The 18,109-nt window shown below is 35.3% G+C and overlaps 1 protein-coding gene across 3 annotated transcripts; it reads right to left on the reverse strand.

The window, feature by feature from the left end:
* Positions 1 to 683: 683 nt before the first annotated feature.
* Positions 684 to 17,080, reverse strand: lpin1b (lipin 1b). 3 transcript variants are annotated; one of them, XR_013794456.1, is made up of 21 exons: positions 16,689 to 17,080; positions 14,287 to 14,487; positions 14,091 to 14,186; positions 13,152 to 13,366; positions 12,960 to 13,046; positions 11,917 to 12,031; positions 11,520 to 11,784; positions 11,334 to 11,427; positions 9,695 to 9,846; positions 9,425 to 9,518; positions 9,281 to 9,350; positions 8,051 to 8,143; positions 7,898 to 7,953; positions 7,667 to 7,805; positions 6,260 to 6,408; positions 6,095 to 6,181; positions 5,863 to 6,015; positions 4,654 to 4,736; positions 3,571 to 3,685; positions 3,287 to 3,390; positions 684 to 1,948 (listed from the first exon to the last, which is right to left on the reverse strand). XR_013794456.1 is itself a non-coding variant. In XM_079584821.1 (20 exons), exons 2-20 carry the CDS (start codon positions 14,476 to 14,478, stop codon positions 1,783 to 1,785), a joined length of 2,442 nt encoding a protein of 813 aa, XP_079440947.1. In that variant the 5' UTR covers positions 14,479 to 14,487; positions 16,689 to 17,080; the 3' UTR covers positions 684 to 1,782. The 3 variants fall into 3 exon arrangements, 2 of the variants coding, with proteins under 2 accessions (XP_079440947.1, XP_079440948.1); XM_079584821.1 differs by lacking the exon at positions 4,654 to 4,736; XM_079584822.1 differs by lacking the exons at positions 684 to 1,948; positions 3,287 to 3,390; positions 3,571 to 3,685 and having other exon boundaries at positions 4,536 to 4,736.
* Positions 17,081 to 18,109: the final 1,029 nt, after the last annotated feature.

Raw genomic sequence — 18,109 nt, forward strand, 5'->3', positions numbered from 1 at the left:
TTATCTGGTTTTTATTACACAAATGAACGAAATAATACTATGAACATTATTTTTTATAACATATATGAATGAATGTATGGAAGTTTTTTCCTAACAAAATTCGAATGCTTAAAAATATAAAATAATAAATCAAAGTTTCAAAACATCTGCTCAAATGTTAAACCAAATGCTCAAATTATTAAATAATAAATCAAACTCTCAATATGGCTGCTCAAATGATAAATCAAATGCTCAAATGTAATTTTATTTCCTCATTCGTGAAAGTATCAAAATTTTAATTATCATTTTGTTAGGAAAAAAACGTACATATGAATGAATGAATGAGAATGCTATTTTATTATTGATGAGCTTTAGGCAAGGCAAGTTTATTTATAGCTCATTTCAAACACTATGGTCATTCAAAGTGTTTAGAAAGGAATTAAAATAATCACAAAATAAAAGCAAGAAAAATTAAAACAGTTATAAAAGGAACTAAAATAGATATAAAACACTTTCAAACGTTTACTTTGGAAGATCACATATGTCATTGTGTTTTGACCTGGTTTTAGTTCATTCTGATATTACGGTGAAGAATTTCAGCACCTGGAAGGTAATACACATTTACTGTTCAAACCTCAGATATATTAATTTATCGATAAATTAAATAAACCGAGGCATTAAATGACAAATTACACGGTATATTTCCTGCAGTATTTTATTGAAGATCGAAACAGATGAATTTTCCTTCAAAGAAGAATCACCTGAGAATCTGAACAACTGCTCTTTCACTGAAAGAAAATCAGAAGAAAAAACACCAAAAACTCCCATTGGAACTAATAACTGAAAATAATTTTCAATAAAAGTGCAAAAAATATCATCAGCATCATGCTACATATATATCATATATTTAAACTAATTTTAGTTTGTCTGTCTCATAACCTAAATATCTAAAACTTTAAACCTCATTGAAACCATAATAAAATGGAAGAGCAGGGTTATGATTATTAATTCATAAGAACATATAACAGCATATCTTTCTTAATTTAACACATAAAGTGCTGGTTAAAAACATATGAAGGCAGGAATATCAGAATACGGCTGTAATATGATATGACCGCAGAAGAACGTTTAAAAAATAATCATACAGATAAATTATTACTAAGTATACATTAACAAAAAGCTACCAAGTAAGAGTTCAATGATATCCATTCAAAAATAAAGAAATGTAACATATCCTATATTCTCTCCTTCGCTGTTTTTTAATTTCTCAGAGAATAAAAGAGTAAATCTCAGAAACTGTCAAGAAACGTCTGGGTCATATTTTGCATAAAGAAAATGAACTGTGTTTTTTAACCATTAACATTATAGTAAATAAATAAATGTGGGTAATTGTCACAAAATGCTATATATATATAGCACACACACACATACATATACATATATATATAATTTTAACTTTATTTTTGCAAAATAAAGATTTTGGAGTGAAATGTGACCCGGACATTTTCGAATTGTGTGAAATGTAACATTATTCAGTTTCATTTATATATTAACAGATGCTTTTCAACACAAAGCTTGTGATCACAAGCAAAACTGAAAAGGTAAATAAAAAAAAATAAAAAAAATAAAAAAATCACAAATGACATTTTTGAAAGAAAGTGCATTTTTTCCGAGGTCCAGACCCACACATGAATTTTGCGAGTGATTTGCACTGATTTCCGTATGTTCAGTTTTGGTTCTTAGCCTGTGTCTGTTGTATTTCTGCGTCCACACGTGATGTGGTGAGTCGATCCGTGCAGCTGTTCAGCGAGCGGTGTTGACAGTGCTCGATATCTGCCCGTCCACCAGGGGGAGCTGTTCTCTCCAGAAGGTGAACTGGCTGAAGGTGTCACTGCAGGGGAAGTCACACGAACTACTGCGCTTCAGGAGCGGGAAGACGTGATCCACCACCTCGCCCAGACGCACGTACCTGCACAGGTAAACCACAGCTGACACACTTATTCATATTCATCACACAGACACACAGTCAGTAGCAGTGCTAACTGAGGGAGTAACTGATGAAAGCAGCAACACAACTGTCTTAACTACATGTATCAGTGATGTGACTACTGTAGGTCAGCTGTTTTCATAACAAAGTAGTTTTCCCAGAAATAGTAGTGGTGTAGTGTGTGCTACAGTGTTGTTTTTGTCACACAGTGTATTGTGTGCACAGCTTTACACACCAGCAAACTGAGGTAATAATCAAACATCTCATCTTATGCGCTCTCTCTCATATCAAGCATTTATTCTTTTTAGTGAATTGGTTTGTTTGGATGCTTTATTTACTGTAAATGACCCACTTAAAATAACATTTCACTGATTTATTTTCTGGCTACGCAATGTATGCTAGGTTCTATTTATTTATATTTGCGTAATTTAAAAAAATTTGTGGACAGAAGATTTTTATGCTGCATTTACTGTCATTTCATGATGACAACACGTGACGTTTTACTCTGTGCTTTTAGCGTTTATTTATATGACAACACTATCAATGCCTAAACAAATCTGCAGGGGTCAGGTGGTACAAGTAGGAGCTTTCGGAAAATTCCCAGCTTACAAGTTGCAATTACGATCTCTACGAGGACGTGAACACTTTTTAAAAGTTCAAATATATCATAATTACGGTAACTTTACATCATTTCACCAGTATTTCACCAAAATAGAAGCTAGAGGATTTGAAATGTTGTAAGCTCTAGGGTTTAAGCATTTAAAAGTAAAGAATTAAAGACATAAACTTTAGTATTGTAACTTGTAGTGTAAAATGAAGTTATTGTTATAATTATTATAAAATATAAATTGTTACTTTACAACTTGCAACAGTTTTTTATAATATATAATTGTTTTAATTCGTTAAAAACTACTAATAATAATTTCATTTAAATATTTTACAAATAAAACAAAAAAATATATAAAAAAGATGAAATATTTTATGCTTACTTGAATGTCATGTGACAGTCATCAAAGAACCGTGAAATATATGAGTGTCCTTAAATTACCCCTGAGATTTTAAGTTAAGTTTTAATTTAAGTAAATATTTTACGTCAAGGGGTTGAGCTGAAAAAAACCTCTGGGATCCCCTGTGCCCAGTATAAAAAGCTATAACATCCGCATTCCCTGCCCAGCGAGACAGTTCACTACTTTTTGTTAGTAGCTTCTAGTATAGATAACTTTTCCTTTTTTTTTTTTTTTTTTCATGAGTAGCTCGTATCTTGACACACCAGTTTTAAAGGAGCTTCCCCAAACGCGGGTCAGTAGTGTGTGTACTCACGATGAGATGTTGGTCTTGGCATGTTCCTGGATCAGTTCTCCTTTAGGATTGACAGTGAAGATTCTGTTTAAGGGAACACCCACCTCCTTATAGGAAAACACATCCTACAGACACATTACAAAACACACATTACAAAACTACACGTCACAGATCACCTACAGGCATCTTTATGATGCAAACCAGTTTGACTGATAAGTTAGCTAATAATTATGTTTATGATGGCTGATATGATGACCAATGAACCAATTTCTTGCATTCTCGTCGTCTCTCTCGTGTTCACTCACGGTGTCTCTGTTCCCGAACGCTGCGTAGAAGGGCTCTGTGTTTGGGAGGAACAGATTCTTAATATCTGTCAAGCACGCCACCTTGAACTTCTCCGGCCTCTTCTCGATCACCTCCCTGAAAAGCAGAGAGAGAGAGTGTGTATGTGCATATGTTTTTGTTGAGAGGAACATTTCAAGACACCCTGCAGTGACACTTAAATTTGTTATGCAGAGGTCCTTTATTTGGGTTTGCATAAATATAATCAATACTGTATGTCCATGCAGAACAAATACTTACAATCTCAAAGTAAATCATGCATCGCAGGTTCTTTTGCTTAATCAAAACAGGCTGAGGTTATTATCATTAACTAAAATTAAAACTATCTAAAAATATTTCGGTTAATTGACATGAAGCTGAAGCATAAAATGTATTATACATGTTATTTGAAAAAAATTAAATGAGAAATTTTTCCTTGCCAATAAACTAAAATAAGTTTAAGTTGAAACTAAAATTATGAACTGGAAATTAATAAAAAATAAAACTAACTAAAACTAAAATAAAAGCTGAATAGCCATATTTAAAATAAATAAATAAAAACATAAAAACTAATAAATAAAAAAAAACAATTTTTTTTACTAATATAAAAAATATATTAAAATCTAATTCAAAATAAAATTGTAATTAAACTAAAATAACACTGAAACAGGGTAACTGCAATCTTCTTCAATTTCTACATGCATTGAAACTAGTTTATGTACAATTATATGCATACATATAAATGATTGATATTGAATTTTGCTGATATAATTATAATGCATTTATAGAAAGGCATTAAAAAAAGATTATTGTGCCAATAATATATATGTTGAATGTGTTTGTAACCAAAATACTGATAATATTTTATGGATAATGCGTTACTTTTGATTATAAATATGCCTAAAATACACTGGGACCCTTATTTTGAAATGGATATGCTCAAGTTTACTACTTCCAGCTGCTCATTGAAAAAGATGAGGGAGATGCTGGCTGCTTAAAAATGCTGCCTTCAAATCCAAAGCACGTCCGAATCCAATGTAAGTGTCACTTCCTGTCTCCTGAGATACCTTCATCATATGATCGATTTTTGAAGGCAGGATAGATGTATCCCTCGCTGCCTTTGATATCCCACAATCCTGTGCGTTCCATTCTGTGACAGTTAAGATGAAAAATAAAGATGGCGTCTGAAAGTTGCGGTTGTTGGTCAGTTTGTGTGTAAATGTATGTTTTTGACAAACGTTTTACTATTGTAGTAATTAAATATGTGCTTAATTTTCACTAAAGCTCTCTCTATTTTGCTGTAGATCATTAAACCGTTACTCTGCCTCAGAAGTTAGTATCGTGAGGTAACTTCGTGCGTAAACGCTGCCTACAAAGTCATTGCCTGATAAGGCAACAAGTCAGCTATCAAAGTTTTCAGACGCAGCCGAAATATGCACTCTTACAAACATCTACAACATATTACAAAATAAAAAACATAAATTAAACAGTCACAATTCATCAACAGTAGATCATAAGAAAAACATTAACAGTATTGATTGCGTACTGTTCTGAAGCCAGAACAGTGCCGTGTGACAGTGACTTTGAACGCGCTGCGCTCCCATTTATTTAATTAAATCATTGCATTTTGAAGTTTAATAATCATATTAGGCCATGTCGTGATTCCTGTTTTTCTATCCCCAAAATTGAAAAATGATATTTAAGTTTTTTTTAAAGATATTTAAGACTGTTTATGACCTTAAATTTGATCAAACTGAATTTAAGACAACCCTGGAAATAAAGAATTTTAGTTTTAAGTGTTTTATTTTTAATTGAATACCTGATGGAATAAGCTTAATGTAAAAGCAAAAGAAGTCAATGAGATGTCTTCAGATACAGGTGAAACTGGAACATTTTGAATATCGTGCAAAAGTTCATTTATTTCAGTAATTCACCTTAAAAGGTGAAACTAATATATTATATAGACTCATTACATGCAAAGTGAGATATTTCAAGCCTTTATTTTTTATAATTTTGATGATTATGGCTTACAGCTTATGAAAACCCCAAATTCAAAATTAGAATATTGTGAAAAGGTTTTCATAAGCTGTAAGCCATAATCATCAAAATTATAACAAATAAAGGCTTAAAATATCTCACTTTGCAATAATGAGTCTATATAACATATTAGTTTCATCTTTTAAGGTGAATTACTGAAATAAATTAACTTTTGCACGAGTTTCGAGTTTCACCTGTATGTAGTGAATGAAGCAGTGTGTGTGAGTGTGTGTAATCACCTGTGCAATGCTGAAAACAGGCTGCTGGGACTCAGTAAAACGGGTCCCTGTGGTAACATGGTTCCTCTCTCGTTGACCCAGTGCAGGTAACCCCGTGTCATGTTAGCCATACCGATCGCCCTCGCTGAGCAATACAGAAACTTATAACCATTCCTGTAAAGCATACACAAGTATTTCAATCTTCATCCTGATGATATAGCAGAGAATCAGAGAAACAGTTGTGGTCTCTTACTGGCTGACGTTATGATACAGACGTGCGATGCCCTGATGGGTCCAGTCTTTACCCAGTGTGGGCAAAATATGCCCCAACTTATCTGACCTATGCAAGAAGAACATTAAGTTAAAGCGGTTTGATGTATTATTGTGTAAGATTACGATTATGTTCATGATTATGCACCTGGTGATTGTGCCATCGATGTCTGAGATGATGATTTTATCATCCCAGTTCCACAGGTAGATGGTTCCCTCACAGCGGCATGTGCCCTGATACTGAGTCGTCACGCTGAACACCACGTCATTAAGACCGTCCTTTAGCTGCAGACTGACCTACAGCAGACACACACACACACACACTCTGTCACAATCAATGTTGGGGTGTGAGTGTGTGCAATTCACCATCTTCTAAACTGCCCTGTTCTCATATGTAGTTTTGAAAAGTCTGATTAATTCTTCTGAATGAGTCACTGATTCAAATTCTGCATGAAATTACAAGTCTTCTGTCTTATAGCAAAGTAATGCTGTTTATTACTGTTTTGGACTCAAATTTAATCGTTTTATAGTAGTATTTAGTGTGACATTAAATCTGTTCAAATTTACCAAAAGATAACACTCATTTTGAGCTTGTAAAAATTGTATTAAATTATAAAATAAAGAATCTAGGGCTGTCATAAGATTAATCGCGATTAATCGCATCCATTCCAAAATAAAAGTTTGTGTTTACATAATATATGTGTGTGTACTGTGTATAATTATTATGTATAAATACACACACATTCATGTATGTATTTAATAAATATTTGCATTTATATACTGTATATACATTTATATAATTTATATTATATATAAATATGTTATATATAAATATAACCAATTTTTCTTAAATATATACATGATTGTGTGTTTTTATATATATAAATAATTATGCACAGTACACACACATATATTATGTAAACACAAACTTTTATTTTGGATGCGATTCATCACGATTAATCTTTTGACAGCCCTAAAATAATCATATGATTATTATTTTTCACCAGAAGTCCACATATAATGTTAGTTAGTTTGTTTCTTAAAGGGATAGTTCACCTAAAAATAAAAATTATCTCATCATTTACTCACACACATGCCATCCACGATGCATAAGACTTTCTTTCTTCCGATTTTTAGGAAAATAATCAGTCTATATAATAATAATAATCTATATTATCAGTCTATATAATGCTAGTAAAGGGGTGCTGTTCGGTTGACGCTTGAAAAACCACACATAGCAATCATGACAGTAATCCATACGACCCCAGTGGATGAAATTATAGGTGTGTGTAAGAAACATGTATGTAATAGTACGTAATAGTAAAATAATAAGTAAAAAGTGATGGATTACCCTCACAATCACTGTGTGTGGTTTTTCAAGCATCATCTGAGCAGCACCCATTCACTTGTATTATTATCACAGAGACTGTTTATTTTCCTAAAAATATTTGTTTGTGTATATGCGAAGAAAGAAAGTCATATACATCGGGATGGCATGAGTTTGTAAATTATGAGAGATTTTTCTTTTTTTGGTGAACTATCCCTTTAATCTTACGAGTTGTTCTGAAGAAAGGCGGAGAGTCTTCTGATAGGACACGCCTCCTCCAGCAGGGACGGAGTCTGTGTGAACGGGTACAGGGGTTTGTTTGGCAGATAAGTGATCTTCGTCGCTGGAAGAGGACTCGTCTTTCCGTCTGTCAACAAACACTTTGTTAAACGTATGAATGATTACAGACTGCAATATAATTGCAGATGAAAGCGTATGATGGATCCATCAGATCTGAACCTGTTCTTGATGGTCTCGTCTCCCGCCGCACAGGCTGAACCGCTTGAGACTGAATCCTGCAAACACAAAGTCACAAAACTGAAAGTCAACATCCAGTGGGTCATTTGAAACAAAGCTCATGGTGATGGTGTGTGTACAAATTTGACTGCGTACCGGTTTGGCACTGTTTGTTCTTCCTCGCCATGAAAACCACCATCTTCCTCGGTTTCTGGGCATCTTCTCCTTTATAAGTCTCTCTACGGTGGCCTGTGAGGGACATGCACACAAGCGTAATGCTAAACCACCGAAAAACTCAAAATAAACTCTCAGAAACTGAAGGCACAAAGAATTAAATGCATGCTGGACTCTCATGCAGGGAAGATGATTGATAAAAACTAGTGCAACGAACTGAGGAACAAAAGAAATTAAGCAGGTGACAGAAAACAAACTCCAGCCCAGAACACACATGACTGAGCCCTGCAAACTAACACACACACATACACACACACACACACACACACACACACACACACACACACACACACACACACACACACACACACACACACACACACACACACACAGGGAGGTGATACACAGGACAAGAGAACAGATGATAAAACTTGATAATAGCATCATCGCGAGTCATCTTACATATGTCATTGTCAAACTACAAGCGTCATTTGCAGTTGCAATATACTTTTCAAAAGTTTGGGTTTGGTAAGATTTTTTAATGTTTTTGAAAGAAGTCTCTTATGCTCGCCAATGCTGCATTTATTTGATCAAATATACTGTAAAAATATCACATGATCCTTCAGAAATCATTCCAATTTGCTGCTCAAGAAACATTTCTTATTATTATCAACGTTGAAAACTTGTGTTGCTAAATATTTGTATCTTTTATTTGATTTTTTTTATATACGTTATCAGACAATATTAGACTCAGACTATTTCATAGTGCATGCACTGACATTTCCCATATTTGTAATACTTGGAACATATCAAAATAATAATAAAAAATCATGTCATGGCTTTTAAATTGTCTTTTTTTTTAAATCAAAATCTCAAAGTGAATATCCATTTTCATTTTATTTATTTATTTTATTTATTGCATTAAATAATCAGTTTATCTGTATTGTCCATCATTTTTTAAGTGATTTAATAATTTATATAAGTGATACCAGTATTAACTAAATATTTATTTTAATACAAAAACAGCCATAAAATGCTGCACAGGGACTTCTGGGAGAACTATTGAGTGAGTCAAATTAATCAGCGAATCAGTTGTTTGAACAAGTTCACTGAAATAAAACATCTGAATTAATTGATTTGCTAAAATTATTTGGACTTCCAAATGTTATGTTCCAAGTGTGTGTGTGTGTGTGTGTGTGTGTGTGTGTGTACCTTAGGCAATGGTTTCTGGAAGGCTTGCATAGCCAGCATAATAGGAGCAGCAGTGCTCCAGTTATAATACCTGCAAAAATAGCAGCTGTTATTTTAGTCCAAGACAAATGAGATGAGAATCGATTACAGTAATGTGAACCTCACTTAGAGCCTATCTTCACCACCAGATTAGGGTCATCAATGATGGATGGATTATCAGCAAACTGCTGAAAAGACACAGACTTCTGCTGGAAATGCTCTGAATGAGAGAGAGAGGACAGTAAATCAATAATAATGCATAAACATTAAAACCAGACAGATACAGTACGCTACGCACGTACGCAAATGCAGTCCTGAATGCATTTCAAGCAAGTAGTCCTGACTCCTGTTGTACATAATTAATGTGCAGTGCTGTTTGTGAGCGAGTCTGTGCACCTTTAGTGATCTCTCGGTTTTCTGAGAGGCCTCCACAGAGAGAGATGGCCATAGTGGGAAGGTCGTAACTGTCCACTCCGCTGTCTGCTCCTGAGCTGCACATAGACTGAGGAGACACGGTCACACTGCGGACACCGGAACGCTCTGAACCACTGAGAAAACACATAAAACAAGCAATGTTTCATTGTTGATATAAGCAGTCTTAGGGCCCTTTTTTAACGATCTGAAATGCAAGTATCAAACGCGAAACGCAAGTAACTTTGTGGGCAGATCCCGGGCACTGTCGCTATTATACCGGCGGGATAAATGACTCTTGCGCCCGACGCAAATCTAAAATGTGTTGGTCTGAAGTAGCTTCATTATTCATAGGTGTGGTTTGGGCGTAACGTGCAATAAACCAATCAGAGCGTCCTCTCACATTCCCTTTAAGAGCAGGCGCGCTTGTTCCATGGCGGATCGCTATTATAACGGCGGGTTTGCCGGCGCACGCAACTTACATGATGGAACGGTGATTTTGCAGACTTCAGAATTTAGTTTCCTGGTTCTTGACGGACAACCCACTTTGTCAGATGTCCTTATATACCGATGTGTCTCGCCACTATTGATCAAACAGGTTTGATCCGTCATTACTACAATTGTCTATTTATTTATTTTATGCCTATTTTTCACATCTTCATGGACACCACAATGATTTCCCTCGTGTGGTAATATTTTTCCTTGTAATTATGTATGGTTTGCAAAAATATGAACTGCTGCGTCTGTGTAGATGAGAGAAGCAAAGTGTATGGCGTTGTGCACACGTTACATTATGGCCAAGCATGCGCCCTTAAAATAGCATCTGAATAACGCGCCACTGAATTTAGACTAGGTTTCTCCTGGTCTGTGGCGAAATTGTTTTCTAGAACTGCAAAATAGCGCCAGGGAACGTTTGCGCCGGAACACGCCTCTTTTCGCTGAACCGTCCCCGCGAGCGCAAGTTCATTCCCTAATTTACTGACGTGCGCCTGTGGAGGGAAAAGGAGGGAAAAGTCCGCTGTGCGTCGGCGTACAAAGTCGTTTGCGCTGGGTGCAAGATAGGACCCTTAGTCATTCTAGCATACAAATATTTGATCAAGCCGACTCTATCATATTCTATCACTCTCTCAATCGTCATTGTGTTGCATTGCATTATGCTTTGCCCACCTACAATAAAAACATAACTTTGATCATAAAACTAAGCATATAAATATCATCTTACTAAGACATTATTAGGAGATACAGAGTAACAGCTGATATTTATATGCAACTCTATACCTTTTTAAAGATCTCATTGAATTACATTACAAGCTATCCAAATTTCATCTTTCTTTTTGGACATATGCACCAAGTTTTTTCTCAGATTGGGCCTCTGAATAAAATGTTCCTCCTTGAGTATGAGCTCCATATTCTAATTACATCATACTATGTGAGCTATAAAAGCCTGATGCATCAAATATGATCCTCAAAACTTACATTATACAAAAAACAATCTTTTAAAAAATATTTTGTCTAAAGGTTCCATACTGTTCCATTTAAAAAATAGATTTTAACTATTATTTCATATGTCAGGCTTTACAGGGTTAATACAGCCGTATAGAGAGGTGAAATTAGGATGACACACCTTTTAGGGAAGTAAAGTGCCGCCACCTCCGGCTCCAAATCCTTTATATCATCCAAATACACGCCATCAGAACCCAGATGGCGACTTTTCTTATCTGCATGAGTACACACAAAACACCATAAATTAAGTAATACACAAAAACAAGGCTAACTCAATTTTTAACCCCAAAATTATGCAGTAAATAACCTTTTCTTTTAGTCTTATTTTCTGGGCGGGGTCCAGTATTTGCTCCTCCCCCCTCAACCTCAGACATCACGCAGGCTGCTGGTGTCACATCCTGCTTTTCAAACTCTTTCGCTTTGTTTGATTGGCCATCAGCATGTAATGTCCTGTTGCTGTCACGGTAATGGGCGGCAGTCTCAGGGATGACTCTGAAATGTGTGTTGTCAGAGACTGGGATTGACAGTGGGCACGCAGGCAGGGGGTTTGGTTTCGCTGACAGAAACGATGGCTGTAAATACATTTTTATTATGAGGGAAGTATGAGTTTAATAAATTGAGGGGTCTTTCGAATCACATTGACGGTGTAGTTTCTGTTAGTTGGGTTAATGTGTCAGTGAGCTGGATTTTAGGATAATTCTGACCTTGGCAACTTGTGGTAACTCCCCCCAGGACCACAACATGTCCGAATCCTCCTGCTGGCCTTTACAAAGCAGTTCAGAGTCACTCTTAGGGGTGCAGGAACGAGACACATTAGGACTGGAGAGAAAAAGAGAGGACATAATAAGAAAAAATATACAGGTGATTTTTGAATATCGAATATTTGAAAAATTTGAAAAAAATCGTGCAAAAGTTCATTTATTTCAGTAATTCAACTTAAAAGGTGAAACTAATATATTATATAGACTCATTACATGCAAAGTGAGATATTTCAAGCCTTTATTTGTTATAATTTTGATGATTATGACTTACAGCTTATGAAAACCTTTTCACAATATTCTAATTTTGAATTTGGGGTTTTCATAAGCTGTAAGCCATATAATTTGCTGATTTGCTGCTCAAGAAACATTTGTGATTATTATTAATGTTGAAAACAGTTGTACTGCTTAATTTTTGTGTAAACACTGATTTTCCACCCATTTATTTTTTCAGATAGAAAGTTCAAAAGCATTTATTTTGAATAGAAATCCTTTTTTTGTATATTATTTATATATGGTGCCCGAAATATCTGTTTTTTAATTATTGTATAGTTATATATTATTTATATATGGTGCCCGAAATATCTGTTTTTTAATTATTGTATAGTTATATATTATTTATATATGGTGCCCGAAATATCTGTTTTTTAATTATTGTATAGTTATATATTATTTATATATGGTGCCCGAAATATCTGTTTTTTAATTATTATATAGTTATATATTATTTATATATGGTGCCCGAAATATCTGTTTTTTAATTTAATCGATTTTTATACAAAAATTTAATCTGCCAATATTATAAATATATTTTTAGCACTAATAATTTAATAACACTGTTAAATGTAATACAATTTTTCATACTGTACATTATAATGTTGTGATGCCTAAATTAACTTGAGGGATTTAAAACTCAATTTTAGTGTGTGTGTGTGTGTGTGTGTGTGTGTGTGTGTGTGTGTGTGTGTGTGTGTGTGTTTGGGCTTTACCTGTGAACAGGAGTCCACTCTCCATCTGAGCGAGCATAAGTTGTGTTTTGCTTGTTTCCAGTGGATGAACCTCCATTCGGCAGTTCTCTACACACATAGAAACATAAGATACCTGTGTTGGTATTCTTAAAATAGTAACTTCATTTTGAGATTTATGTATTCGGTCTAAAAAGGCTTAAAAGATCAGCCGACCTGTTCTGACCGGGCTGCTCGCTGTCATTGATGTCCATGTTGAACAGTTCCTCCTCTGAGAACACCACACTCTCCTCCCTCTTGACATCCTCCAACCTGCACTTCCTTCTCCTCTTCCTCCTCTTCTTCATCATTCCATTCTCAGTGCAGGAGCCCACCAGAAAACCCCCGTCGGACGGAATGGGAGATGTGGCCAGGTAAGGAGGAATCACTTCCTGTAGGAATCATCAGAAAAGAAAGTTAATCTGAGATCTGATCAAACAAGTGTGTACTGTAAACTCAGCTGTGAGCTATAAACAGACATCAATAATACGTTTGTTTTGGCTCTGAATGAGGTCACATAATATTGTTAAATGTAAAGTGTGCAGTGTAATAATCAGAAGTATTAGATGAGAGCAATAGAGATGAAGTGATGAAAATAAGATTGTGTAGGAATAAAAACAAGATGTTCCCACAGCTGATCTCAGAACCACAATTTCTGATTCTCAAAAACAAGTGTCACATTTACAGTGGTCTCACCACACTTCCTATATTTACTTCCTGTATTTCATTCCATATGATCCCATTCTGAACACTAATCTGTTCCAAAATAATGATTCGTTCTAAAATCATTGTACTGTTCTAGAACTGTTCTGTTTCTTTTTAGAATTTTACTTCTAAAGTATTCTAAATTCTAAAAGTGTTCCAGTGTTCTAGAATCATTGCACTGAAAACCATGCAGCATTATGTATAAGCTTCTCTGATAGATCTTCTACTGTTCAAATATCTTTGTTCCATGTGAATTCACAGGTCAGAGGTCACCAATTTTGCATTTTCTGGTCTCCGACGCTCACTATTAATAGAAGTGAATGATCACAAAGTCTAGTGTGACCAAAGCTTTAAAAAGGAATCAAGCATGAATATTGGTGAGCGTTTGCATGTTTCTCTGTTGTTCTGCACCTGATTGTCTTTCGTCTCCTTGACAAAAAACGCTTCACCATTCTCGCCTAACTTCATGTGCAAATTCACAGGTTCCCCATTGATCTCAATGTCCACCTGATTGACAAGAAAGAGAGAAGATAAGTCATTATGGACCGACCAAATATCATAGGGGAGGTCAGACAACATATCACAAATGTATCCTGGTACCACTCACCACTTTCTCTCGTGATCTCAGGACACCCATCTTTCCAAAGCGCACGTGAAATGGAGAGCAGATCAGAGCTCCATCCGGCTGTCGGACAACGATCACATCGATGCAGCCGGACAGCGTGGCGGGATTCAGACCCATGTAGAGTTCCTTCACCTGCACGAACACCTGGCCTGCCAACTGACCCACGTAATTCATGGTCTGAGTCTACATGGAGAAAGGAGGAGAAATGTCATTAATGGAACCTGCAATTTTCTCATATTAAAGTACTTTCAGAATTACATTGCAGAAGAGAACAGAATGTCATAGACATTTAAGGTGGACGTTTTTGCCATGAACACCCAAAACATCCTAGCAATCACATAAGCAATGCTCTAAAGGCACTTGTATGAATAAATGAATCATTTGCGAATCATCTTTTTCTGAACCAGTGATTCAGAGCACCTGTCAAACTGCCAAAGTGATGCGATTTCAGTAAATGAGGCTTTGTTACGTCATTTGAGATGTTTTCGAAATGTCAATGATCTATGTGAACCCATTAACTGTAGGCTTCAAGTCTATATCAAGGCTGGGCAACTCTGACCCTCGAAATCCAATTTCCTGCAGAGTTTCAACCATGGTGAATCTCACCCGCCTGTAGCTTTCTAATAGTGAAGACTAATTAGCTTGTTCGGTGTGTGTTTGTTTATGGTTAAAGCTAAAGGACAGTGGATACGGAGGGCCAGAGTTGCCCAGCCCTAGTCTATATGATTTTTACCTGATCTTGAATCAATTTTATACATTTGTAGACATGTAATGACACATTTCTATAATAAAAAGTAAGAATTGTAGTTAATAGTCTCTTATTGTTCTGAATAACCAAACCCTCTATATAAAACAAACAAAATAAGCCCTAATTTAATCAAATAATACATATGTGACCCTGGACCACAAAATCATCTCTTTAGCATCTCTTTAGCCAAACATTCACATAATGCATCTCATAACTTTTCAACCCAGTTACATCAGATCGAATGCACATGACTATCTATTGCTTGAAATGTTATGAATAGCAGCTACGCTATACAAATAAATGTGAATTTAATTGAATTAGCCTAATGAATGATGTCGAAATCTGATTCATGATTTTAATTTCTTAAATCCTATCGATTTGCCAGTCAAACAAAGTGAATTATTATATTTTTTTGGAATTGCTATCCAGTTGTTTTCCACTCTAACTTGATCAAACACACATGATGCTTTTATCAAAGAGTCTCTGGACGATATGAAACGTTTAGTCCTCAGCTGATCACAAAAGTCAATGATCTGACGGTGCCATGACAAACATACACACTTACAGACACTAATAATGAACATACAGTATGTCTGTCAAACGCCACTGGAGGATCAGATGTCAGAATCTGTTCAGTGTTATTATTATCGCTGCTGTACTTCTCCTGGTTTCATATTCCTCCATAAGTGAATAATGTCAGTCAGCCCCAGACATGCCAGCTGAGTTAAACGAACAGATTATTCCGGTAATATACAGAGAAGAAGAGGACCTTAAAGCCATCGGTTTCTCACTTCAATCCAGAAGTGAACCATTTGAGCCCTAGGCTGATAATTTACCACATTAATCAAAATTATCCTTCACAAGCAAAAAGGTCAGACTCAGAGGACAGAGAGAGAGAGAGAGAGAGAGAGAGAGAGAGAGAGAGAGAGAGAGAGAGAGAGAGAGAGAGAGAGAGAGAGAGAGAGAGATCTGTCTGATAATCTCTTCAGCAGCACATAGCAGTTATTTATATTAAATAATTTCATATTTATTATAATAATAAATAAGTTTTATCTATAAAGCACCTTTCCCAAGCTCAAGGTCACTGTACAAGAAGATAACAAGAACACAGCATCAAGCATTATAGTAATAATATAATAACACTATTTTATCATTATATCATAATATAAAATTATGATTGTATTATTTATTTATATATATTATTGTTTATTATTTAATGTTTATTATTTAATATTACATATACATTATAGAATAATATATATGTAATATTATTGTTTATTATTTAATGTTTATTATTTAAGATTACATATATATTATAGAATAATTTCTAAAAATTTTATTCAATTATATTGTAGCTTCTCATAATATCTTGTAGCAGATATGAGCCATCAAAACATAATAAATGTGATACAATATTAGCTCTGAATTTAAGTGTAAAGGAAAATAATGACCCATCAACAGCTGTCATCAGTTATGTAATCAGAGTTATCAAAACAATGTTGACAGACATCACTTAAGAATGTTAACATAACAATTTCAGTTTCATAAAACATCCCAAAACATCAATAACTTGATGTAGGGTGACATATTACACACATAAACAGAATGAATAAGATTACAGTATAGTCTCTCTCACCTCCAGTTAAGCCCCGTTCAGCTCATCGTGTTTACAGACGAGTGAAGGACAAACACAGTAACATTCATGCGTTCATATTCTCTCTGTCATATTCATATTCCATGTCTTAGCGGATCGATACGAGTGACGTCACATAGGCTGAAAAAAAAAACGTGCTGAGGAAAGACGCCGATCAGCCAATCGGTGAAAATTACTTCTCGTCGGGTTAATTTTATATTAATTCACGCTCGGAAGTCACATCCCACGTTTCACATGACATTAGACCGCGATTAGTAAAGGAATATTTTGAATTATACGCGTGTTAGAAGAAACTGAAAGAGACCCGATAAGTTGTGGGCGGGCGCTGATAGTTTGTGTTATTTTGGGCTCTTGCAGGTACCGCTTTGAGTGACAGCTGTGAGGTGATCCTCCTGACCAATCAGCGACCAGCATTCATGACGCATTGTGCCTGCTGTGAGGTGATAACATTGACCAATCAGCGCGCCGCTCTCTTCTCTTCGAGTCGCTGCTGTAAGGTGATCCTTTTGTCCAATCAGTGAGCAGCTTTCACTGACATTCGATGTCTGCTGTTTTTAGCACTTTGCATGTCGAAAGATTGACATAAATGCAAGTTAAAATAAAATAATAATACAATTTGTACTTTCTACAATAATGAAAAGGGGTTTTAAAGAAATTTTGGTAGGCTTGTAACTATTTTATGTAAATGTAAAGACAAATATAATAGGCCTATATCATTTTTGAATCTTCGTATTTTGCTATTGTTAAATGATACATTCATAAACTGTCTGTACACGTCAAATGTTTGGAGACTTTTGAGCTCTTATCCAGTAAATACATGGTAGGCTAGTCAGTCAAACAGGCCAGAAATGTGATAATATGATTAACAGGTGACAGTTAAAGTCACACAAGCCTCATTACCTCCCATATTGTGTTATCTTAAAAAAATAAAAGTGCATAATGTGTTACAAGGCCAGACTTTCTGAACATGAACATACAGCCAATAGAGAGATCTGTATTTGTGCATGTGTGTGGAAAGACTAAGCCTAGTACTATAAAAAAGAGCAGTTTCTGTGCATCAGACAGACCACATTAGGAGATGTGCATGCAGACTCTTTCAGTGCTGTGATCATACGCTGAGAGGAACAGCAGACAGACAGAGAGAAAAAAGGGAAACAAGAGATTGGTTTTGGTTTTGAGTCACGTTCGCGTGTTATTGCTCTATAATAACCACAGTCTGGGTAAAACAGCAGTTGAGTTGAGTTTGGCTTGTCAATCTGTCTACTTCGTTACTTTGCTTATTCAATGGGTCTCAGCTGGTTTTCATCGTTTATATTTGCCGAGTACCAAAATTGTGTAAAAATGACTTTAGAATTATCAAAAACTCACATTTCTTTAAAACACCTTGAAGTGTATATAGCGCC

Source organism: Phoxinus phoxinus (genome assembly GCF_949152265.1).
Source record: "Phoxinus phoxinus genome assembly, chromosome: 16".
NCBI lineage: Eukaryota > Metazoa > Chordata > Actinopteri > Cypriniformes > Leuciscidae > Phoxinus > Phoxinus phoxinus.